The following is a 26,210-nucleotide window of genomic DNA, read 5'->3' as shown; positions in this document are numbered from 1 at the left end:
CAGCAGGGAGTGTCCCCACCTCCATGGGTCCCCTGCCTCCTGCCATAGATGGGAGAGCTGCTCGGACAGTACGCATCACATGGCAGGGAATGGGATATACAAGGAATGTGTGAGTGATCCTCCCGAACTTGGCAGACTGGCCAGTTCTTTTATCCTGCAGTTACCTATAGTAAGCAAAGGAAGACCCTGTGGGAAAAAATGAGTTTGTGTCTGTCCATAATTCATGTGACACAAGCAGGTTCTAATGGCTGAGCCAGTATGTCTTGAGGTCTGATACCTGTGGTGACTGTCAGGAAGTGTCCTTGGAGGACACAAAGACAAGATCCTCAAAGCTCAGTGATGGAGGCATCTTTGTCTGGTCACACATACTTAGGTGGAAATCCATCTTGGTCCATAATTGACAGAGAACTTAAAAAAAATAAAAAGTAGTATTTGATGTGGCTGAAGAGCCCTCTGCTGGCAGCGTTTATGAACTGTCCCACACGACTCCCGAGAAGTCCAATTATGACAATTACATCTAATTGCCCATGACCTCAAACTATCTGTGCATAATTTAAATGAAGCCTTTCCATAGCTAGATGGAAATTAAAAGAGCAAAGGATGTCATTTTTCATTAGCAAATTGGCAGGCTCCGTCACTGCTAAGACTCACTGGAAACCGTGGAAACCAGAGCCACACTCGCTCCTGGAGAGGCTATGAACAGTTAGACCTGCAGGCCGGGAGGGACGGGCAGGTAAGGCACACAGAAGACGGGTGTGGACAGGGAGAGCCCCCGAGGATGCTGGGTGGTAGGACTGTATGGCCTGGAAACAGTAGAAATGAGATAGAACCACTTATCACGCACCATTGTGACCAGCCTTCCTTACTGAGACCCCTGCTCAAGTAGGCTGACTGGAGCCAAGGGAGACCACATTGGTCACAGGTACCCGGGCTGCTGGCTAGGACAAAGGGAACAGGCCTTTAGCGAAGGTGTGTTGCGGGGAGGGAGGTTTGGTGATCATCATGGGTGGAGTTTCACAAGATGCTCTTGGTGCAGATATCCTGGCCTTGTATTTGCAGAGTTAGCCAGCAGCCAGTTCCATTGAGGAAACACTGGTGTCATCAACTTGTTACCCATGTATCTACATGTGCCCTGGTTTTTAATGGCTTACTCAAAGAATTGAAGAAAAATGTCTGCAGGTCCCGAAGCAGCAAGAAACATTAGTAGGAACAAAGGGATAGCAAAGGTTTGACGAGCCAGCCAAAAAGACAGTGGCCACCCAAGGAGAGTACTCAGGGGCCCCAGGAAGTGGTCTGGGGCTTTGTTCTATGGATTTTTAACAAATATTTTATTTTTATTTATTTGACAGAGAAAGAGGGAGAGAGAGAGAGAATGGGCATGCCAGGGCCTCCAGCCACTGCAAAGGAACTCCAGACACACGTGCCCCCTTGTGCCTCTGGCTAACGTGCGTCCTTGGGGAATCGAGCCTGGGTCCTTTGGCTTTGCAGGCAAATGCTTAACCACTAAACCATCCCTCCAGCCCCATTCTGTGGTATTTTTAAGGGGGGTGGATCAATTGCAAGATACTGATTTGATTGACAGATTTGGGTTATATGACATTTTTCCATTGTGCATAATTCCTTCCCATGATGTGTTTAATCATGTATGCCCAGTTATGCAAAGGCATGAGATGGAACGTGGAGGACACACCATGTACCCAAACCAATCCAGGCTCGATGGCCCCTGCGGCTTCCATCCCAGGTGAAGAACATATTTGAATAGGTAGTGATCGTGACTAATGGTCACTGATAGGAGGAAAAAATAGTGCATTGTGTGGAGTGAGGTGTACTTGCAGCCCAGTCAGATGGGGAGTGGGCAGAATCCCAGATTGCCAACAAGTTGATGGGTGCCTGGTTTTAGAGAAGGGTTTACTGCACAAGCCAAGCAGTACCCCAGGTGAAATTGGGCCTTCCTCAATCTCACGTAAATGTCCTGGCCTTTGTGACTGCTAAAGAACTCTCAGTGCTTGAGTTGGTTAAAAAAAAAAAAAATTAAAGCACAAGAAACCTCCCCACTTCAGTGGGCAACAGGCCAAGTTAACCTGTGTTATCATCTTAGACAAAACACTTTCAGTCATCAGCATGCCCACATGTGGAGCTGAGTAGAGTCTGACCCAACAGTTCAGGCAGCACAGGGGCAGATACGGTACGAGGACAGAGACGCCAAGCCTTTGATCCCACTTCAGTCACATCGCATATCTGCGGGTTTCAGGAAAGAGCCAGCGTTTGACTCCAGTAAAGAGTCAGTTTCTGCAAGGTAACCCAGACAACCGCTATCGCAGTCCGCACGTCAGAGCTGTTATCTGCAGCAGAGCCGGCGGGCAGCTCGTCACATAGCGCTCCAATGTTTTATTCAGAGTCTCCCACTCTACAAATGTTCTGTCTTGGCGACTTGTGGTGGTTTGAGTGTAAAATGTCCTCCATAGGTCATGTGTTGGAATACGCAATCCTCAGGTTGTTGGTGGTGTTCTGGAAGTTTACAGAACCGTTAAGAGGTGGAGTTTTGTTGGAGAAAGTATGTAACTGGGGAGGACCTTGAGGTTTTCTTGTTGTCGCTCTCTCGCTTTCTCTCTCTAGTTCTCTCTCTTTCTCTTATTCTGTCTCTTGTTCTCTCTGTCCCTCTCTCTCTCTCTTTCTCTCTTTTGTTCTCTCTCTTGTTCTCTCTCTTTCTCTCTCTCTCTCTTTCTCTCTCTCTCTCATTCTCTCTCTTTCTCTTGTTCTCTCTCTCTCTCTCTTTCTCTTTCTTATTCTCTCTTCCTCTCTCTTATTCTCTCTTTCTCTCTCTTGTTCTCTCTCCTCCTCTTCCTCCCTGCTGCTGTGATAGTGTGAGAGCGGCTGCCTGTTCCTGCCTTGCCTTCTCTGCTATGAGGACTCAACCCTCTCAACTATGAACAAAATTAAACTCTTTCCTTTCCATAAGCTGCTCTGGTTGGGTACATTGTTCCAGCAGCAAGAAGTCGCTGATACACTAGTTTTGTGACAAAACATGAACAAAAGCAGGAAAAAAAAAAAATACCATATTTCTGACCGGTGATAGGCTAGAGGCCCCTAGTTTGCTTTCTTTCTGTCCCCTCATGGGGGTCCTTACCTGTTCGCCAGGTGAGAGATATAGACAGACAGAGCCTCCAGGAGGCTGTGACTGTGTAAAACCCCACAGCCCCCACGCCCCTCCCACCAGCAGCCTCCCTCGGACAGTCATTCCAAGGCAATGAGCAGTCATGAGACTCGAGATGTCCTTTTAATCCCTGTTCAGCTTAGGGAAGTTCAGAAAGTATCTTCACATTCACTGTCAGGCAGAGTCGTGAAGTACGGTGCTTTGTGTTGACATGACGTCAGCTACGTCTCGGGCTTAATGGGCAAGGAGGTCTAGAAAGCAGAGTTCACGCAGAAGGATCCACCTCTGTAGCTGCTCAGGAAGGGTTTGTGACGATAGGAACTGTCTTAAGATCCATGTGGGGCAGAGAAAGGGAACCTCTGGGCCTGTCTGAAACTTACTGATGAATGCTGCTTTGTGCTAACGGTAAGATAGGACCGTCTTTCCATCAGGCACATTCGTCTGCCTGATGCCTGTACAAGTGTGTCTGTTGTCACCACATCACCACACAGGAGAAGCCGTCTCTCTCCACCTCCCTCCTGAAAAGACCAGCCCCTCTCCCTCCAAGGTCACGCTGCCTGGTCTTCCCCACCCCACTTCACTATCCCCTCACTCTTCCTGCATTCAGTCCAAGGTGCACCCAGCACCTAGACCCCTGTGCAGGCCTTCTGCCCCATCTACCTAGAAGACCCTCCTTGTCTCCTGACTCTGTCTGCCATACGTCACTCATTTTCCATCCCCTTCACTCCCGCCAAGACAAGTGACATCCTGGGTTTCCAAGCTCCCAGCCCCCAACTGCCCACCGTCACCTGCTCTGTCCTTCAACTGCTTCTGCGATGGCTTAGTCTCCCAAGCCTCGCCCTTCTCCATCAGGGGCTTCCTGGAAAAGTCCCCAGGCTCCTTCCCAACCCTTGCCCAGCCTCCGCTCATCCTCCACCTTCCAGGTTCTTCTATGACACTCTGAAGTCTGAATTTGCCTAGCTCTTGGTCCAATCTGCCCAGGTACACTCAAGCTCACAGAGACCCATCACTGACGTCATCATTCACCCCAATCTTGTCTCCTGTTTGGACTCACCACCCCTCTATCCTCTATTCACCCAGACTCAAGGCCTCACCCACCCCACATCTAGTGTCCATGAGTTCAGCGGCTCTATGCGTTCTCCACTTCCACTCCAGCCTTCCCAGGCCCTTCTGCTCCGGCTTTCACTTGTCCCCGTCAGAAGGCACCAGCCACCTCCTGCCTTTATTCCTGCCTCTCTTATGCCTACTTCCCCCCTAGCTGATAGGACCCAGACCCCCACACAAGCACCCACTGTGGCAGACTCACACCCTTGCTTGAGCAGGATCAAAGGTCTTGATGGAAATCTTCCTGGCTGTCCACGTGTCCAGAACGTGAGCAAACTCTCCCGGGTGGCCCTGGTCTCTCTGCCCCATTCCAGAAGCACTCCACGTCTGGTGCAGCATGACCAGTGCCTAGCAGAGCCCTGGCCCAACCTTGTGCGTGGAAGTCACTTTCTCCTTCAGGCTTTGACCTGCTAGCAACCTTGAAGGTCTGTCTGCTTTGCTCTTCGTCTGTGATCTCCATCCTGGAGGTCCCCACTGGCATCCTGTTTTCCTTGGGCCACCTGCAGCCTCGCAAATGTCCCCGCACTGCCATGCTGGCTCCCTGCACTCTTGATCCTATAGAACTTGCGCACCGCTCACTCTTCCTGGAACCGCAGAGCTCCTCTGGTCTCTAAAGGAAGTAAAGGTGAACGGTGGTAAAGGTACCCTTTCTTTCCTGAGTTTCTTGACTGGAGAAAGCCTCACCCTGCAAGCCCTCATTCACCGAGGAGAGCAGCTCTGCTCCTCAACTTCTCACTGCCCACTTGTCCAGGCCCTCTTCTCTCTGCCCCACAGATTACAGTCACCAAGGTCACCTTCGCTTCCCCACAGGGTGGCCGGGAACATCAGAGATTCGCAGTACCAAGGACAAGTCACAGAGGCTTTGTGACCTCCTTGCTTGGCTGTAGAGGAGAGGACACAGGTCACGACACTTAGAAAGAGGCATCTTGTCTCCCACAGCAATGCTGCAGGTGATGGTGCTTAATGGCGAGGGTGTACAAGGCAGGGATCAGGCAGCTCCGGTCTTCCTGGAGCCCCGCACTTTTGTGCCTCAGTGACCCTCCTGTCATCTGTAAAGGGGGAGGGGCTGTGGGCGTGTGAGGTCCAGCTGGTGACACATGGCCAGTGAGTCTAGAAGCTCATCGTGGGTAGTGAAATGCTTCGCTAGTGTTCCTCAAGGAACACCCGTGGGAAATGCTTCTTTTCTATCTGGGGGTAGTTGAAACTTTCCAGTCCACATCACCCCCAAATCCTCCTTGCAACCCTGTTGTGCTCCCTGTACAGGTGAGTGGCATAGGAAAAGAATTCCTAACAGACAGATGTTTAAAAAAAAAAATCTGTGTGTGCTGGAGAGATGGCTCAGCAGGGAAAGGTGCTTCGTTCCAAAGCCTGATGTCCCCAGTACCCAGGTGAGGCCAGATGTGCAAAGTGGTGCATACATTTAGAATTCTTTGAGACACCTGGGGTATTATTCTCTTTCTCTCTCCCCCACTCCATCCACCTTGCAAATAAATGAATCTTTTGTCTTTTTGAGAGAGAGAGAAATGGACACAGCAGGCCTTTCAGCTGCTGTGAATGAACCCCAGGCCCGTGTGCCCACTTAAGTACATGCGCAACATTGTGCGCTCGGGTCCCCATGCGTCTGGCTACGTGGAACCTGGCAATTCGGACTCCTTAGGCTTTGCAGACAAGCACCTTAAACACTAGCCATCTGTCTAGCCCTAATACTATTTTTTGTTTTTGTTTGTTTTTTATTTTTATTTATTTATTTGAGAGTGACAGACAGAGAGAATAAGGCAGATAGAGAGAGAGAGAGAATGGGCACGCCAGGGCCTTCAGCCACTGCAAATGAACTCCAGACACCTATGCCCCCTTGTGCATCTGGCTTATGTGGATCCTGGGGAATCGAGCCTCGAACCTGGGTCCCTAGGCTTCCCAGGCAAGCACTTAACCACTAAGCCATCTCTCCAGCCCCCTAATACTTTTTCAGAATACATGAAGTATAGCATTTCCCCCAGTGTGAAGGAGTAGGCAAGTCAAAGGACCAGTGCTAACTACCACTTGTAATAGTGCGGCCACGAGTTCATAATCAAGGTCAGGACGAGGAAGAAGGGCGCTGCTGGTCTCAGAGCTCCCAAGTTCCCAAGCTTCTGGTTAACAGCACGTGAAAAGCAGAGACCAAGGCAATACTGAGGTACCAGGCAGGGCGATTAGACATGCACAGATAGAAATCACAGGAAATCCCAGGCTGCCAAGAGGTCTCGGAAGGAAGTGGTCTGTTGTTTAGCAGAGATACAATGTAGCCTAAGACAACAGGTAATTCTTGGTGTGAAAATGGTTTCCATTAAGATGTTTAAATAGGGATAGAAGAGAACAAGACAGTGGCTTTTGTTATTGCAAATTATCTTTTTCTCTAGAAGCTTAAAGCATGTTGCATAAGGCATTCTGTTGTCTTATTTGTTTGGGGGACCAGAAGTAGGAAAGCTTTTGATCTAGCATAGTTCTTGGTACTGGCTCCTTGGAGCGAGGCCACTTGGGAAAGATGGACTACCCCATGAAACTGTGAGAGGGGAAGGGTGATGAGATAGACTTCAGGAGGAGAGCAGACAGTCTTTGGGATCCTTAAGAGTGGGAGGTGAGGGTGCACACCCACCTAGGTAGCAGCCAGGATGGAGGAAAGCCACCTCAGGAACATCTAGACAACAGGTACTAGGTACCCAGGGGTGGTGTGGCCTGGACTGCAGATGTGAATTTGAGGTCCTCAACAAGTTCCATAATTATAAACAATATCCCATGGTAATTCCCTCCCTCCCCCCACTTTCCCCTTTGAAACTCCACTCTCCAACATATCCCTTCCCCCTCTTAGTCTCTCTTTTATTCTGATGTCATGATCATTTCCTGCTATTATGGTGGTCTTGTGCAGGTAGTGTCAGGCACTGTGAGGTCATGGATATCCAGGCCATTTTGTGTCTGTGGAGCACGTTGTAAGGAGTCCTACACTTCCTTTGGCTCTTACATTCTTTCCACCACCTCTTCCGCAATGGGCATTGAGCCATGGAAGGTGTGATAGAGATATTGCAGTGTTGAGCACTCCTCTGTCACTTCTTCTCACACCATGGTGCCTTCTGAGTCATCCCAAGGTCACTGCCATCTGAAAAAAAGAAGGTTCTCTAACCAAAAGTGAGAGTAGCATTAATATATGGGTATGAACATTAAGAGACGTGCTTACTGGGCAGTTTGGTGAGCATAGTATGTACAGTTAACCAGACAGCAGCAGACATTACACCCCTAGGGCTCATGACTACCCCTGTTGTAGGTTTTCAGTATCAGGGATGTATTCCCTCCCATGGAGCAGGCCTCCAGTCCAATTACAGGGCAGTTGGTTTCTACCATGACAGACGTGCCACTCTTGCACCTGTTGGCTCATTTGGCCTGGCTGGCCAAATATAAGGCTTGCAGTGTCCACTATTGGGTATCTTCACTGGTGATTTCTCTCTCTCCCATTGAACTACATGCAGTATGGCTTTTCCCAACTTTCTGTCAGCTGGCCTACATGGACAAGGTTTTCAGCTCAGCTCCAGCAGGGTTTCTCAGTGGCCTTGCAGCCCAAGTAGGTGGAATCTTCTTCAGCAATACGGTCATACTATCTATTCCTGGTGGGAAACCAAGGTCCTTGGCAATGGCCTATAATGTTTTGGGGGCATCAGGGGCCTCCCTGGCCAACAATTGACCAGAAGATATCCCATCCCTGGCACTGAAAATTTTCTAGTATCAATCTATGGCTCCTGTGTGTTCCACTGTCCAAAAATGTTGGTTTCTATATGACTTATTTATATCCTCTTAGATTTTGACTAGTCCTCCTTGCACCTTTCCTTTGCTCAGTCTCTTACCCTGACCTCACTTAGGCCTTTTCACCCCCATTTATCCGTTCTTCTACTTACATATATATACAATAACATCCTTTGTCTTCATCTTTACCAAGGTCATCCTCGTCCACAGCCCCCAACATTCTTGGTGGGATTTGGCTCAATTCCAAGCACAAGGCATGAGTTTCCACCAACACTAGCTAGTACTGTCACCCTCTGACTGGGACATCCATCCACATAGCTGCCCACATGGGGTGACACTGCTCAGGCAGAAGCCACACCCTGTTCTGTCCTGTGTCTCCTGTGTCCTGGCTGCTGTGGCAGAGAGCTTGGTGCCCAGATGTGATGGGTCTGCCTCTGGTCAGAGGAAATGGAACCCACCTGGACACAGCCGGAACACAGGACTGGTGCCTCCAAGCTCATGCCATCTGCAGCCCATGCAGGAGCCTCCTTGGTGAATCACAGAGTGTTTAAACTGGAGAACTGCTTGATAAGTTGCTTTGACATACCAGAGAGCTGATTTTATTAAACAAAAGATCCTAGAGGAGGAAGAGAGAGGGCGGGAGAGAGCTCCTCCATCCTGCGGCATTGTGACCACTGTAGGGGTGATAGCTACAGGGCCGGTGGCCTGGCTTGGGGCTGATGGCTCCTCACTAGCTTGCTTGCTTGACTGTTTTGGTATATGCATGTCTGTGCGTAGTATGTGTGCATGCTTATACGTGTGTAGTGTACACGCATAAGCACATGGAGGCCAGAGGTTCTGTCACTCTCTACATGTTCTTGAGACTGTGAACGCAGGGCTCACCAATTCCACTAGACCACCTAGCCAGTGAGCCCCAAGGAGTTTCCTTTGCCTTCTGCCTCCCTGTTTTGTGATGCAAGAGAACACTGCCATCCTTGGCTTTTTTGTTTGTTTGTTTGATTGGTTTTCTGAGGTAGGGTTTCACTCTGGCCCAGGCTGACCTGGAATTCACTGTATCGTCTCAGGGTGGCCTCAAACTCACAGCGATCCTTCTACCTCTGCTTCCCGAGTGCTGGGATTAAAGGCGTGTGCCACCACGCACAGCCATCTCTGGCTTTTACTTAGTGCTGGGGATCGACCTCCAGTCCTCACACCCGCATAGCAAACACTTTACCCATCAAGCCATCTCCTCAGCCCCTCAGCTAATTGATTTGAGATTTTCAACCTACTGCTACGCAGCCTCCCCTTCTACCAGGAACCACAAGAAACAGCACCATGGTCAGAGTGACATCTCCAACCAGTGTTGGCAAAAACGAGCTTAGAATTTGGGGAGAAGAGATTCCAAATGCCCAGTGAAGTTAGCTGACACACAAACTTCTCATCCATTACCAGCACAGTCTGACTGAATTTTTGATCATCTTTTTCTCTCACAATAAAATAAAAAAATAAAACCTAGGAAAGAGTAAACGCCACATTACCAGACCAAAATAAAGCACACATGAAGCGGGACACCTCAAATTCAGCACTCATGGAGGTGGGGGGAGACTGGGTGATGGTCAAGAGAAGTCTGTTAAGGAAGAGAGCCAGGTTTATGGGGTCATTAGAATGGGGTTCAGGTTTTCAGCAGACACATGAAATTCTCGGGGGACCCCCAGTTCTCTCGGAAGAGGCACTGAGCTGCCCTCATACCCTGATGAAAAGAAGGTTAAGAAAGCACGCGTACAGCCTGCCCCCAGGCACTGCCTCTGCCCCTCTGCAGCTGCGCAGCCCAGGCCTCCTCACCTCTCCAAGCCTCAGTGTCCTCGTCTGTGGACAGGGAGCCGGGATCGGCGCACACTCTGTAGGCTTGAGCTGAGGATGAGTCACCACACTCACACGAAACCCTCCAGGAAGCCAGCAGGGCCACATGCATAGTGGCTATGGCATGTGCCACGCGATGCCCAATGCCTGGTGCATACCAGCTCCATCACTCACTGGTGCTGCCTACCATTTACCCTCCTCACTGCCAGGGGGACTGGAATTAAATCTTTGGAGTCTAAATTATCAAACTCTGCAGTCCAGGGTCTAAAAATCCAATACCTCCACAACGGCTTGGCTCCTACTCTTTGCTCACTGAAAACGCCACTGTGTAGGGGACCGTGAATGCAATAGGCCACACAAGGTCACAAGTACAAAGTCCACTTGGTCATTGAAGGTGCATAACCTGCTTTCCTGCCCCTGCTTACTGCTTGGTACATAATGCCCGGGAAGCGGGCACAGCCACCATGCCGCTAGTGATTTCCCATCAGCCCTGGGGTGAAAGCCGCGGTGTGCAATCCTGCCTCCTGCTGCCTGACTCGTGTCTGAAGAAGCGGATAAATACGAGCACACGGCACTGTGTTCACTGTGGCCAGACGCTTTCATGTGCCGGTTTTACACACAGCCCAAACTGTTGCAAAAATATTAGAACTTCTCTATCATGGGAATGCTTTGAAGAGACTGTTGGGTATATGGCAATTTTCATAGGTGGCAGTAAATGCCCATCCCAACTGTCTGGAAGCCCTGTTCGGTCTGGTGGGGGCGACAGCTGCCTTCCAGGGGCAGTGGGGGTGGGGAGGTTGACCTTGGCCACAAAGGCACACGCACACAGAGACCAACAAATCCCATCACGGGGGCCTGTGCTGAAGCTGTGTTCTCACGGTAAGCCAACATGAGTGAACCTGGGGTCTGCAAGGAGCTATGATGAAAACCTGTGTCCAGTTCCCATTCATTTTCAGCCAAAAATTGTCAGCTTATTTCAAACCTAACTGCACAGGGGCTCAGGGTTCTGGAGGTGGGAGGCACACTGCCCAATTCCCTAGGGCAAGTTCCGAGTTGCAGAGTGTATGGATGGCCATGTGCAAAGGGGCACGTGGACGGCACCTTGTGGAAGGACCCGAGGCCGTGCCTCTGTGGTGCTGTGAACTGGGAAAGCAGCCATGGCCAGAAGACGCCTTCTCCACAGGGCTGCTCTTCTCTTCAGCTTCACCACAGGTTCTCTCCCTCTCTCTCTCTCTCCTCTCCTCTCCTCTCCTCCCTCTTTTCTCTCTCCTGCAGGTAGCTCGCCAGCTTCAGCCTTCCGTGGTGTGGATCCAGGACACAGAGAAAACCTTCTACAAAAAAGTTCCACAAGCTGAAAGGCTGGTGAGGGCTTCTCAGTCATTTCATTTCATTCTCTACTTTTTCCTTCCTCCATGGGGCCCCTCACAAGGGAACTGCCTCTACTTTTCAAGAAAGATTTGCCTTTTCAAGGGAGAAAAGGAGAGGTGGGGCGTCCCAGTCTCCTGCCGTGGGCTCTCTCTAGGCCCCAGTGCTCTTGTCTGGATCTGAAAGGTTGCAGGGTTGACTTTTTTTATGAGGCATAATTGAGAAGGAAAGGAGGAAGAGGGGGAGGGAGGGATATTTTCTACCCAAACATGTGATTCAGAGGAAAGAAACAATTTAGAGAACTTTGTTCAGTTGTGGAGAGCAGCCCACATAGAGTTATTATTAGGATTTCCTATTATTCATAATAATAAGTAGAAATGGGCCTGAAATAAGTGAACAAAGGCCGTCAACAGCACCACTAAGTGCCCTACATTCGGGACCTCCAGGGAGCTCCACTCCAATTGCTTCCTTCCTCCTTTTCTCTGCTTTCAATGGTCCCCCTCCCCCCGCACTTCCCCCCACAAATCACCAGCAAATTTCCCACAAGTTAAAAAAAAATTTTTTTTTTCAGATACACATCCTTGTTATTCCACATCAATTTGCACCAAAGCAAATAGTGGTTAACAGTGAATCTCTGATTAAATTCATAAGGCTTTAATCACTTTGGAGCCTTATGTATTATACATCACTTTTCACAGGTAGAGATGATTCGGATAAAGAGTGAAAGCTCAATCTTTTCTTCTCCAAATGAGCCCTGATTGCCCTGTCATTTCGCAAACTCTTAGGACTCGTTTATTATTCAATCCAGGAGTCTGGTGTTTAGCCCCCTCTGCTGGCCACGCTCCGACATTGAGGAAGAAGAAAAAAGCCTGCCTTGATGGCAAAGGTTACTAAAGACCACATCAGAGTATGTCTTAGCGGGTGATGCGGGGCTGGGTTTCTTCCCAGAGTCATATGTCTGAAGCCACTGGGAGTGTGGCTCACTGATGGGCAGGCAAAGGACCTCCCAGAAGCCTGGTATTACAACAAAGGAAGACATTGGCTTGGAATCCAAGGGACAAGCGCCTCCAAGGCCTGCTCTCGCACTCACTTTAGCTGGCTGTGTGTCCACAGGCAAGTGACTTAACCTCTCTGAAGCTCTGTTTCTTTAACTGCCCAATCTAACAATCCAACTCAGAACAACCTCTGTGTTCACAAGCCTCCCTCATGTCCTCTCCCATGACCCCACCCCCGCGTCACCAATGGCAGCAGCAGGGCAGTCAGAGGGATGTGGTGTGCTGGCTAATGAGAGAGTCAGGGAACAGTGGGAGGGGAGGGGTGCTTTGAGAGAGCGCTGGTGGTCAGAGGCGAGATGAGGACCAGTAGACACCTGGCACATGGGGAGCCCAAGCTAAAGCAGCAGGAAGGAGAAGACGGTGGGAATAAACACGACCTGCTTCTCCTGGTTCTGCACCGACCCTTCTGGTGCTGACACCACTCATCTGACCCCACAAGTTCATCTGCATCGGACCGCGGCACGGGCCCAGGCCTAGTTGTGGAAAACTCAGACACTTATTCTGCTGCCTTCTGCTTAAAGACCATGGAGTGTCAGAATTCCCTGCCTCAGAGACCACAGCCACACCTGGGGACAAGCCCCAGAACCATCTGTGAAATGCACATAGAAATACTTCGTAGGTCCCCAGATTTCCACGAGGAACAGCCTCAGCCCAGGAGGAGATGCATGGCTTGAGGAAGAACCATGTACGAGCACAGCAGCTTCATAGGCCCATGGAGATGGCACCACGGAGCCTGATCCAAGGGAGCAGGACTCCCAAGTTCCTGCTGTGTTCCTGAGGCTCCACAGCCAGAGCTAAGCCAGCTCTCTTCCAGGTCCTAAACCACCAGATCTCAGGAAGCCACAGCACTAGACACTCACATTCTGAAGGGAGGAACAGAGACCAGGGAATAGAAGCTGTGATCACAGGCCAGAGGACCCAGGGCAGTACCACTTGGAACCAAGTGTTCTTTCTCCCACTTCTCTTGCCACTATACCAAAAGATTCCTCGGTCCCCAATCCGCAGCAGCCCTGAGAAGAAGTCATGAGCAAAGGCCCCAGAGGCCAGGTGTCACAGCCAGGAGACAAAGAGCAGGGCCATCTTGCCCCAGAGTGACCACCTACTGAACTTGGACTAAAAGAATCCCCCTTGAAATCTCTCCTCCACGAAAAGACCCCTCAGTGTCTCTGCCTTGGGTTGAGGTCCTTCCATGGCAAAATGCACAGAGCTCACCCTGTCCTGAGCAGCGAGGTGACAGACAGAGCTCAGCGGCCATAACAGTTCCCTGAGCATGGACCCATCACCAAGAAGCCATAGTCCTGGGACGCAAGGCCAGAAAGCCCTGGTGCAGAGGGGCGGGAGGTGACGGCACGACACGCCCATCAGGACGACTCGTGACAACCCAGAGCTGACTGCAGGGTACCAGAATGACAGAGGGCAGCCAGCTGGCAAGCCATGGTGCAGGTTCAGAAACTGTACAGATCACACCCTTCACCCCACTGGTTGCCACTACGGGCTGGAAGACCATAGAGCAGACTTTGGCTTTTCCTTCTGCCAAACCTTCCTGGTTTGTCCCTCTCTGCCTCCTGTAACCCTTCAGATCCACCCCAGAACTCTCCTGAGAACTGCCTTTGGGAACCCTTGTCTTAAACGCCCAAGATGTAAAACTCTAGAAATCCCCCGTTCTCCTGGTCACCCCAGTTCCCCTATTCTACCCCAACAACCCTTAGCAAGCGCTTGTGTCTCAGGAGCTTCAGAGAGCCCCGGGCCAGGTGCCCTGCCCATACTGCCTTTGAGAGTGCAGTCGCCCTGTCCCCTCCCATCCGCACCCATCATCGGACAGCTGTGGTGCTGGAGGTGAAGGCACCGAACAGAACAGGGCAAAACCGCCACTCCTGCCTTCTCTGCACCATTACGCTTTGTTACTTGATCCAGCCCCGCCTTCCCTGCCATGCATCAGCCCTCCGCAGGGACCGGCCGGCTGCCGAGTTGTTTTGTAGAGCTAACTGCAGAAAAGCAAATTGGAATTGCCTTGCGGATGCCAGCCACTAATTTGAAATTGCACAGTAATACAGTTGTGTGGGAGGGGTGGACGTGAACACGGCCAGCGGGAGGGGGGACATGAGGGTCTCATGTGGAGCGGGCAGCTCTGAAATGGGACAGCAGCGGCCAAAGCCCACTGGATGGACACGCCTCTTCTTTCCTTCCTGACTCGCGGGGCTGCACCTCCCAGCAGCAAAGAAGCCACTCTGGACATAACCCAGGATCAACATTTGTCATTCCGATAGGCTAATTACCTTCCAGTGTCCCCGCCAGCCATTAAGGACATGCAAGCAACGGATGTCATCTCCTGCCTCAGGAAGCACCCGCTGTCACCATGGCAACTGGGCTCTTGGGGGTGGGGCTCAGACCACGGAGATGTGTCCAGGTCTCCAGTCTCCCAGGAACCCCAGATCAGCTCACAGGGGTGCCCTCCCAAGCCCCCCCCACGCAGCATGCCCTGTCCACAGCCTCGCAAGGACTGCTCCCCCATGGAATTCCTCAGAGGACCAGCATACCCTGACCCATCCCCACTCGCTTCTCAACCCACCCCAGAGAAACAGATGCAAAAGATGAGGAAGAATTCCCTGAAAAACTACCAAAACGTGGCTGAGAGATTTCGAAGTTCTGAATCGATGAAAACATACTTCATGCTCCTGAGTTGACCTTTCTTTTATTGCCAAGATGTCAGTCATCCCCAAATGCATCAACGGATTCAAGATTCAGATCCCATCAGGACTCCAGCTGCTTGTTTGCATAGCATAATAAGCTGCTCCTAGATTTCTCACGGATATTTAAGGAATCCAACCAAAACAGCTCTCAGAAGAAACAGAAAATTGGAGAGAGGTTCGCAACACTTCCTGACGCTGCTTCCCAACTTGGTTCCACATTGCAGCAGTCGGGTCAGTGTGGTGCTGGGCAGTGCAAGGAGAGACATGCAGGCCAATGGAACAGAACGGCAAGGCCACAAGTAAGCTCAGACATTCACGAGTAATGGATAGTTTTCACAAAAGTGCCAAGATGTGGTGGCACATGCCTTTAATCCCAGCCCTCAGGAGGCAAGGTAGGAGGATCACTGAGTTCAAAGCCACCCTGAGACTACAGAGTGAATTCCAGGTCAGCCTGGACTAGAGTGAGACCCTACCTTGAAAAAAAAAAAAGAAACCCTGCCAAGACAATTCCTGCAGGAGCTATTGCAGCCAACAAAAGGGTGCAGGAGTGGCTCTAGGCTGGACTTTGCCTCTTGCAGTATGTGACCCAGGAGACCTACAAGCAAGAGCTAAAGCTAGAAGGCTCATAAAGAAAAATAGGCATCCTTCTGACACCAAAAACAGGGGAACAAAGAAAGTTTGTCACATTTCACCAAAATTACAAGCTTTTGAGATACAAAGGACACTGTCCCCAAGTTAAGAAGTGACAGGGAACAGTGCTGAAAGGCCCAGTTCCAACTAAGCCCCAGCTGCAAGATTTGCCGGGACTGCTGTGGGAAGGGGTCAAGGGTGCACAAGCGCGCAGGTGAGCTGTGTGTCTGCAGTAGAGGAGACATAGGCCCACTCTGGATGAATGAAGCACTGCCAACGCCAGCTCCAGCCTTCTCTGTAGCACTTAACAGCCCTGAACTCACGACCCTCCTGCTTCAGCTTAGGATCACAAATAGTCATGTGTGTCAGCTCGTGGCATGCGTACTCCGAACAGCCAGTCCTAGGGAAGCAAGTGTTCAAGAAAGACAAGACCGCCGAAGAAGAAGGCTGTGGTAATCTAGCCTCAGACCCTTCCTGCCCCTGCGTCAGCTCTCCCTCCCTCCCTTTCTCCCTCCCTCCCTCTCTCTCTCTCTCTTTCTGCCTCTCTGGTGCTTCTGGAACCTGCCCTCTAACCACACTCCCTCTTTGCCCATCTATGCCAATCTGGCCTAATTGTCAGCCAGGATGTTGCCCATGGCAACAGGATCAGAACTGACTAGCCTTGGGGTGCAGAGTGGGCCTAACCATTTTCAGTCTCTCCTCATTAGTGCTGAGGTGATAATGAACTCATGCCAAGTTGCTTCAAAGAGAGGTTCCAGAATCTTCTTTGGCCAGGTAGTTTTCTGAGAGCCGAGACCTTGGATCTTCATACAAAGGGGATCTTGAGTCCATCTTTCAGACAGCTCAGAGCACAGCAGAAGCTCCACAAACACACTGTGTCCCCCGCCCCCGGGGAGGCCTGTTTCTGCTGGGAACTCACCCACCAGCAGCCATGGCGAGGGTCACAGTGCCACGTGCTCTCCCTTTGTTTTCCTTCCTGAATCCCAAGAGTGAAGGCCAGATGGAGGCTGAGGACAGGAAATGCCGACAGTTAAGTCACCTGCACAGGATGCACCTTCCAAGGCTCATCCAGGGACAGGTTCTGACAAGCTACTGAGCCTCACAACCGCCATTCTACCTCTCAGGCTGTGCACTCTGCACTTTTCTACCCTTTTCTCTGATGTGATATAATTGTCTCCTCTCCTTCTTCCTCCCAGAATGATCCAAAACGTCTGAAAAAACAGCTCCCCAAAATCCTGAAACTCCTGAAACCAGAAGACAGGATTCTGATCATAGGGACCACGAAGCGTCCTTTTGATGCTGAAATTCAGTCTTTGTGCAAAGTTTACCAAAAAATTATTTTGGTCCCCAGACCAGACTACGCTTCCAGATATGGCAAGTATCCCAAGGTCATTCTACAAATGGTGTCAATTGGGCCATTTGAATTGTACTTGCAGGGGTGTGAAACAGGACTGTGGCAGGGAGTCTGAGAGGAACCGAGGCACTAGAGAGGTGTGTGCACCGGAACCCAATTAACCAAAGTGTCTTACATGAAAATTGTTGGGGCAGAAGAGTGACGGATACATAACTTTACTTTTTACTTAAAACAAAAGGAAACTGAATGGGTATTTTTGGCCGTGTGTTGGCAAAGCCTTATGGGTACCAAGGCTCCCTGTTTTGTGCCTTGGTGATCACAGCTTTCTCATAGAATTTCCTATCTTTCAGCGTCTTGACCCTCTGAGCCCCTGTGTTCTCATCTGAGAAGGAGAACTGTGAACTTCACATAAGATTGCGTGGCCCACATATAACATTATTGTTAGCAGGATACCCAACGCCACATTGGTGCCCACAAGTGCATGGACAGTAGTGGAGACAGAGGAAGAAAAGATGGTGGTGAAGGTTGTAGAGGGAAGTGAGCAATGGAGTGGTAACTGGCAGAGGGGACCTGAGGGTTGGCTGTTGTTCTGTCATGTTGTCCTGCCGTCTGGGGCTGTATGAAGTGCTCTACTAATGAGATCTCCCCTTCAGAGAGGAAAGCTATCTTGTGTTGGGTGGTTGGGAGATCTGGGCAGGGGGTCTCCAGGGCTATGACTCTTGCAGCCTAACAGGAGGAAAGAGGAGAGGAGAGGGTCTGAGCTGCTGGGGGACCTCAAGCCCCACCGTCCGCCCACCACAGTCCCTCGTCATGTCGTAAATGGCTCTTCTGTCCACGGGAGCCAAGACTGAGGCCATCTGAGTTTCCTGCCTTGAGTGTCTTACGGAGGCTTCAGCCACTTTTCTCGCTTTTCAGCTGTCTGAGTCACCGCTTGGATGTGTGGGTCCTCTGTGTAGATGCCGCAGTTGGGGGCATAAGCCACGGCCACTCACAAGTGATGCCGTTGTGCAGTGCCCACTGCTGAGCCAGGTTTGCCAGGGACCGTCTTTTGTGACTTGTGACCGCTGCACTTAGAGGAGGAGTCTCGTCTCCTGCTATGACCCGTTCCTGACACTGTGTTACTTTCTCATTGCTGTGACCAAATACCTGACAAGAAGCAACTTAGGGGAGGAAAGGTTTATTTTAGTTTACAGTGACAGGGGACACGTTCCATTACGGCAGGAAAGGTACGGCAGGAGGCCAGTGGGTCACATGACATCCACAGTCAAGAAGCCAAGGATGAGCAGGAAATGGGGCCAACTTATAAAACCACAAGGTCCACCCCTGCTGATTCACTTCCTCCAGCAAGGTTCCACACCCTAAAGGTCCCACAACCTTCCCATACCTGCTGGACACCATGTGTTTATACAAATGAGTATATGGGGACATCTCACATCCACATCCCAGCACCTGCTGAGCTTTGAAATACTTGGTGGTTTAGTGTGTGTTATCTTTGGTAACTGGTGACTTAATAAGGGTCAAGAAACTTCAGTGCACGATGCAGTGACCAACAGTAATAACTGGACCCACAGCAGTACAGTTGCAGGCACTTCGCCCCGTGTGCCCAGCCTGTGCTCACGCCTACCTGCTTCCTTCTCCCAGCAGCACTTCCTAGGGCTCAAGCTCTGACAGACTCTCCCAGGAAACGACAGAATTCCAGGGAATCGGCGGGTGCGTCAGGTCCCTGTGGCCTGTGCTCCCTGCATGTCTCCTAACTCTAGATGCTGAATCCTCCACAACTTGGAGAAAGAGCCAGGCCCTGTGGTAGCATTGCCCTTCCCCAGCAACTTGGCTCACCAGGGGCTGCATGGCCACAGCCAAGGGCTCGGTGGAGGTAAACTGGAAGCACGCCCTGGTGTGCGGCATCAGTCCTCCACAGGCTACTTTGCCCCGCACAGCAGCAAGTGGCACTGTTCATCTGAGCCACCTGTGGGGGCATGGATTAGGATGGCACCATTGAACAGGCCAAAGCTGACCCTTGCTAGACTTGGCAGAGCTCAGATCACATCCGAGTGGTCATGTCTTAAAAGCACCTTCAGTGTTCCTCAAAAAAGGCTAAAAGTGCATGAGAAATATCCAACCAGATTACCTTAGTGATGATGAAGAGACAGGCCTCAGCGCAGAAGGAGTGGCCCTGGGAACGGCCTCGCCTGACCTTGTTTAGCATTGGCAGAGCTCCCTTGACTCTCTGAGCAGCAGGGTCCCCAGAAGAATGTTATTTCAATGTCACACATGAGTCTCTTCCTTTTAGGAGCAATAAACTGCCTCACCAGCATGAGGACCTGAGTTTGGTCCCCAGACTCCATGTACAAAATCACCCAGGTGTGGCAGCACACGCTTGTCATCACAGAGCTAGGGAGGAGGAGACAGGCGCTCCCCAAGGTTTGCCGACCAGCCAGCTGGACTGCTTGGCCAACTGCAGCCCCATGAGAGATCATCTCATAAAAGCTGGATAACACTTGAGGAAAAACAGCCTGCACACACACACACACACACACACACACACACACACACGAGCGCATGCATGCCCATGCACACATGAACACACACAAAACCCTTTTATAATTCATTTCACAGTGTCCTGCGTTATAATTGAAGGCCCCAAGCCTGAGCCCCACCTGGCGGGCTGCAGCCAAGTCTCAGTGTGTTCACAGTTGTCAGGCGCCGAAGAGCGTCATGTTCTCTGTTTAACCCAATGCACAGTTTTATATGGAGTCTGGCAGTAGCTAATGGAAATTGGAATCCACATTCTAATCCCAGTTATTAAAATAATGTAAGAAATGAGCTTTATAATTGAAAATAGAAAGAAGTTAACCTCTCACTTTCCCAAAGTCATTAGGAAATATAATATTCAGATGAGCTGAGATGCCATCTGTACCCTAGGTGAATTTCCAATTCCAGAAGTTTTTTATCTTTACAGATGTTTAAAATGCCCCAATGAAACTGAACAGGTCTCACTTATCCTTGTCGGTCTGCAAGGGCGTGTGGGTCCATGGGCACCAGGGTCACCAGTGTGGATGTCTTATGCTAGAAGACTCCCAGAGGAAAGCCTCTAGCTACTTAAGTTCCTCTTCATTTGAACTTCAAGTACGTTAGAATCTTCTCCACATTCCTTTCCTCTTTTTCTTTTCTTTTTGCTTTCCCCCTCTCCCCCCGAGGTAGGGTCTCACTCTAGCCCAGGCTGACCTGGAATACTATGCAGTCTCAGGGTGGGCTTGAACTCATCGTGAACCTCCTACCTCTGCCTCCCAAGTGCTGGGATTAAAGGTGTGCGCTATCATGCCCATGCCAGACGCTCAGCCCTCCTTTCTTGATGAGATGGGTTCTGCATGCAGAGCTGGGTCAACCCCAACCTGCTTGCTCCACAGGAACCCCTGTCTTCTCTTTTCTGCCATCTTGTGCAGTTTTGTGGAAGCAGTTCATTCAGCGCAACGGTGGCAAGCTCACCAAGGCCTTGAACATCAGTTGCCTAGCGAAGGTCACGGACGGCTTCACCCAAGGAGATATCATCAAAGTGGTCAAAGACGTGCTCACAGAACGCCGAATCCGACAGCAGGCTCGCAAACCTCTCACGGCCGTGGAGTTCGTGACGGTGATGACCAGCATGAACCCAGTGTATAAAGAGGAAGAAGAGAGCTTTAAGGTAAGCAGGACACTGTGACAAGTCCTAGCAGCAAACACTTGTCACATGACCTCCTCTCTCAGGGCCCTGTATTTCTTGTGTTTAAATTCTGCCACGTACAGTGAAACCAGAAACTTGGAGTTTGGGATCACAAAAATCTTTTTATTTTATTTTATTTTATTTTATTATTTATTTTATTGTATTGTATTGTATTGTATGTTAGAGAGGCAGAGAGAGAGAGAATGGATGTACCAGGGCCTCCAGCCACTGCATACAAACTCCAGAAGCATGCACCACTTTGTACATCTGGTTTACATGGTTACATGGATTCCCAAGGGGGAATCGAACCTGGGTTCTTTGGCTTTGCCGGCAAGTGCCTTAACCACTAACCCATCTGTCCAGCCCACAAACATCTTTTGAACCTCAGGAACAAAACATATGTCTTGGGCATTTGAGTTGGGCCAAGGCAATAAAGCATATGTCATCCAACCTTTCAGGAAAATCGTGGTCTGCAGCCTGACAAATTAACAGCCAGATTTTAGAATTAGTAGCAGTTTCCATGCTTCTTCCACCCCCTCTCCTTCACGTGGGCCTTCTCTTCATTCTGTATAGTTTGGAGCAAGTGTGGTCTAAGGAATGTCAGCCCTAAGTATGTCTCAGGCTGAAGCTCCTTGGCACTTGCTAGGCACCGTGTACTTGGAACAGGAAAGCCCAAGGAACTCTTCAAAATTTAACTTCCTGATGTTTGAGCACATTCTGTCGTGTTCACAAAGTCTTTCAGGTTTACAGGAAGCTGGAGATGTCTCTTCTAACTCCCTCTTCTGGAGGCGGGCACTAAGCTTCAACAATACTGAGCTTTGTCCCTTCACATAGCTGAGCCAAGGCAGAAGCGTCATCCCAGATGCCTAGGCAAGCAGGCATCCTTAAACAACACATTCTGTCCTCTAGCACATCATGAAGACAGCATTGTGCCCTTTCCTACCTAAGGACCTTCCCTTGCCAACTGGGGAGTCCAGGGAGGAAAATCATGCCTTTGCACTTGAAGGTCACCACAGTACTGGCCCCATGGCCACTGAAAGGAGAGTTAAATTTGTCATTCAAGATATTCAACCCCCAGGAGACTTACCTGTCCTTTTCCATCCACTCTCCAAATCGCATTTCCTTCTTGGTTGGCCCCCAGCGCTTCCGAGGAAGGCGGGAGCTGGTCAGAGTAATGACCACGCTGTCCTGGTCTCGCCTGAGGCTCCTTGAGCTTTTCCTGGAAAGGTCCAGATAGGAAGGACGTTAAGCTCTGGGAGTCCACAGCCTCAGTCCCAGCTGCTCGGTTCTGCATCACAGCACAAAGGCATCTTTACACAGTGCTGCAATCAGGTGCGCATCACTGGGAGAAATCACCAGACCAAGAGCAGCTTGTGGGGAAAAAAAAAAAAGGTTTATTTTGGCTTACAGACGCAAGGGGAGGCTCCTTGATGACAGGGGAAAATGATGGCGTGGATGGATATCACCCCTTGGCCAACATAAAGTGGACAACAGGAACAGGAAAGTGTATCAAACACTGGGAAGGGGACACTGGCCATAACACCCATAAACCCACCCCCAATAGTACACTCCCTCCAGGAGGTGTTAATTCCAAAATCACCATCAGCTGGGAACCTAGCATTCAGAACACCTAAGCTGATGCGGGCACCTGAATCAAACCACCACACACAGTATCTAATGAGTGCTCATGGCTCTGTTCCAATAAAATTTTATTTGCACAATAAGCTAGATTTGGCCCATCAGCTATATTTTGCTGAATCTGGCTCTAGAAAAATGTAAAAAAAAAAAAAAAAAAAAAAAAAAAAAACAGAAAATATTCAATTTTAGCCAGTACGTTGGACATTTGAATCAATATTCTGCACTTTAGCTCCTTTATTAACATTCTGTTCAATTTAGCTAGTTAAATTTTATTCATATTAAGTGTAAACATTTCTCCTCTCCCGGTAATCTACTATATTCCTTTCTGGAATTCTTCTTTCTTAAAACTTTTCTGAAACACTGATTTTCCTCCTTATCTTAAGGAGCTGGGTTTAAGGTATTAAAGGCTAAAGCTGTGTTTTGAACTTTCCAACGCCACCTTTAGAAGTTTCTACCAGTCACAGCTGCTTGAGGGCCGACCACACAGCTCAAGAAAAGCAAAGCCAGCATTTCATGGCCTGAGGTGAGAATGCATACGCTTCTCATCTCCATTCTTAGTGGATTTGATAATTGTACTCATGTCTTAAAGAAACTGGGTCATTGTTTTGCACCATTATTTTGTTCCCTCCAATCTGCCCCTGTGTCCACCATGGCACAGGCGCAGTGCCTGGCCCCAGGTGGCTATTCCGTGAACTTTCTAGTGACACACTGAGCAGGTGGGCAGATGGGATGAAGCCGCCAGCTCCTGAGTAATGTGATCCCATCAAGGTCACTGCGAAGCACTGTGCCCATGTGCCCTGATAAATTTCACCCCAGTGTTCATGTGACAGTGTGTGAGATGGAAGTCTTGCAGAGCCTCCAAACACACTCCATCTCGTTCTACAGCAGTGATGGAGAACGCAGTTAAAGACGATGTTGACATACTCATAATTTAAACCTCACAACCCACTGTTTTGCCTAAGCTATAGAGAAGCGTAGTAGGCAGAGGAATGACCCTCAAAGATGTCTACACTTTAATCCTCAAGAGATTTACATGGGAAAGGGGGTGGTTAGTGTGCCACCAGCCAATCTTAACTCAAGCAGACTGCCAATTCCAACATAATCCTGAAAGGCAGGCAAGGGAATCAGAGGGAAGGCAGCCCAAGAGCTACTTGCTGCTTCCCCATTGCCAGCCTGCAGAGGGAGGAGGAGCCACATGTGGAACAGCAGGTGTTTTCTGGAAGGCACCAAATGCCTAAAGCCTCTGGAGAGACCCAGCCCTGCACTCCCCCCGCCCTTGACCTTAGCCCAGGGAGACCCTTTTCAGACCTCTGACCTGCAGAACTGAAAGATCAGCCGTGTGCTGCCTGATGCCATTAAGCCTGGGAAAGTTTGCCACCACCACCATGAAGCATGAAAAAGAATACAAGAGACAAAGTAACTCAATGCAAGCACTCAGCCAAGAGCAGCAGACCTGTAATCCACACCTTACTCCAAAGCCAGGTGTTAACCGAATTCTACACCATGGAATTGAGAGCTCTGAGCTAAGAACTTGAGCATGGCCAGTCAGGCTTTCTCGGCTCCGTTCAGTAAGAAAAAAGCCCGGACTATGAGGAGGAGGAGGGAGTTACTCAGGTGCCAGAAACAAAGATGACTCTAAAAGAGACAGGAACCAGCTCTGGGCTAGCACAGCGGGGTCTGGGAGTATAAGACACAAACATGAGACTGGTCTACTACCTTCAGCAGTAACGAGGCACCTAAGGCCCAGGGAGGGCGGATGCAGGACCTGTGTAAAGCTGGGACACTTGAGCTGCACCATGGAGCTCATGGGACAAAAGTGGCCCATGAGACATCAAAGGCCGTGCCTGCACTCTGTCCACTAGTCTCCAAGTTTCCATTGCCTCTGTGTGGCCAGAATCCCAATCTGAAATACTAACATGCTTCAAAGCATTGTACCCCTCATTAAAGCCCCCAAAACCACATCAAGAGCAAACAGAAAAATGACTGGTGAAGAAGAGAGATTCATCCGAGTCTAGAGGCATCCATTCACACAGGAAGCTTGCTAAGAACAAGCCCAAAACCAAACACATCACAACACACAAGGCAATAACCCACTGTAAGGAGACTCTGTAGGCAAAATTTACAGAATTATCACTGCTAAGAACATGACACTACAGAGCACGCTGAGCGAGGCCACACTTAAGTGTAGATAAATTACTAGAGACCAGAAACATGATTGGGACCACACAAGGGACCAAAACTGAAGTTCTGATAGTAGAAACAATAAAGCCTTTAAAATTATCTCAATGGATGGGAGATATGCTGATTACATGCATCAAAAGAGACAATATGAAGACCACAAAAGGGAGCAAATAAAATTATCTAAACTGCAGCTTAGAGAAATCTATGAAAAAAGCAAAAAAAAGACACAAAGTCGTGGGACACAATATGGTACTGCAGCTTCTGTGGCCTCTCATCTTCCAGGATCATTTACTCCAGGCATACAGGCATTAGAGGGAAACGTGGTCCTGTACTTGGAGTTAGATGACCTTGTAAAATCAGCTTCAGAGTCACTAGGACAGATGATCAGAGGGAGAGGGAGGAAGAGACATAGAGAGGGAGGCTTTAATGTGAAAATCAGAATTTGAGAACATTTTAGAAAATACATAATTAAGTACACACTGACAAAAAGGTTCAAATGAGTATATTTAAATGCTCAAGAAAAAATTCATGTAAACACAGTGGAATTAGGGAGAACACAAAGGGGTAGTGAGAGGGGAGAAATGAGAGGGGAGAAGAGGAGATAGAGTGATAGGAGAATTGAGAGGAAAAGAGAAGAGGGATGGTGTGATGGGAGGTGAGAGGGGAGGAGAATAGGGATAGTGTGATGGGAGGTGAGAGGGGAGGAAAAGAGGGATAGTGTGATGGGAGATGAGAGGGGAGGAGAAGAGGGATACTGTTATGGGAGGTGAGAGGGATGAGAAGAGGGATAGTGTGATGGGATGTGAGAGGGGAGGAGAAGAGGGATAGTGTGATGGGAGGTGAGAGGGGATGGGAAGAGGGATAGTGTGATGGGAGGTGAGAGGTGGGGAGAAGAGGGATAGTGTGATGGGAGGTGAGAGGGGAGAAGAAGAGGGATAGTGTGATGGGAGGTGAGAGGGGAGGAGAAGAGAGATAGTGTGATGGGAGGTGAGAGGGGAGGAGAAGAGGGATAGTGTGATGGCAGGTGAGAGGGGAGGAGAAGAGGGATAATGTGATGAGAGGTGAGAGGGGAGGAGAAGAGGGATAGTGTGATGGGAGGTGAGAGGGGAGGAGAAGAGGGATAGTGTGATGACAGGTGACATGAGAGGAGAAGAGGGATAGTGTGATGGGAGGTGAGAGGGGAGGAGAAGAGGGAGAGTGTGATGGGAGATGAGAGGGGAGGAGAAGAGAGAGAGTATGATGGGAGGTGAGAGGGGAGGAGATGTGGGAGAGTGTGATAGGAGGTGAGAGGGGAGGAGAAGAGGGAGTGTGTGATGGGAGGTGAGAGGGGAAGGAGAAGAGAGATAGTGTGATGAGAGGTGAGAGGGGAGGAGAAGAGGGATAGTGTGATGGGAGGTGAGAGGGGAGGAGAAGAGGGATAGTGTGATGGGAGATGAGAGGGAAGAGAAGAGGGAGAGTGTGATGGGAGGTGAGAGGGGATGAGAAGAGGGAGAGTGTGATGGGAGATGAGAGTGGAGGAGAAGAAGGAGAGTGTGATGGGAGGTGAGAGGGGAGGAGAAGAGGGAGAGTGTGATAGGAGGTGAGAGGGGAGGAGAAGAGGGAGAGTGTGATGGGAGGTGAGAGGGGAGGAGAAGAGGGAGAGTGTGATGGGAGGTGAGAGGGGAGGAGAAGAGGGATAGTGTGATGGGAGGTGAGAGGGGAGGAGAAGAGGGATAGTGTGATGGGAGAATTG

The 26,210-nt window shown here is 49.9% G+C and overlaps 1 protein-coding gene across 1 annotated transcript in view; it reads left to right on the top strand.

Annotated features, from left to right (window-relative positions):
• Positions 1–26,210, top strand: part of Iqca1 (IQ motif containing with AAA domain 1) — a 164,603-nt gene that overhangs the window by 121,785 nt on the left and 16,608 nt on the right. The window contains exons 16-18 of the mRNA XM_004662272.2: positions 11,141–11,227; positions 16,802–16,979; positions 20,403–20,641. Coding sequence (XP_004662329.2) covers positions 11,141–11,227; positions 16,802–16,979; positions 20,403–20,641 — 504 coding nt within the window. The remainder of the gene's footprint in view (positions 1–11,140; positions 11,228–16,801; positions 16,980–20,402; positions 20,642–26,210) is intronic.

Source organism: Jaculus jaculus, chromosome 4, assembly GCF_020740685.1.
Source record: "Jaculus jaculus isolate mJacJac1 chromosome 4, mJacJac1.mat.Y.cur, whole genome shotgun sequence".
NCBI lineage: Eukaryota > Metazoa > Chordata > Mammalia > Rodentia > Dipodidae > Jaculus > Jaculus jaculus.
This window is presented reverse-complemented; position numbering and strand designations above follow the sequence as displayed.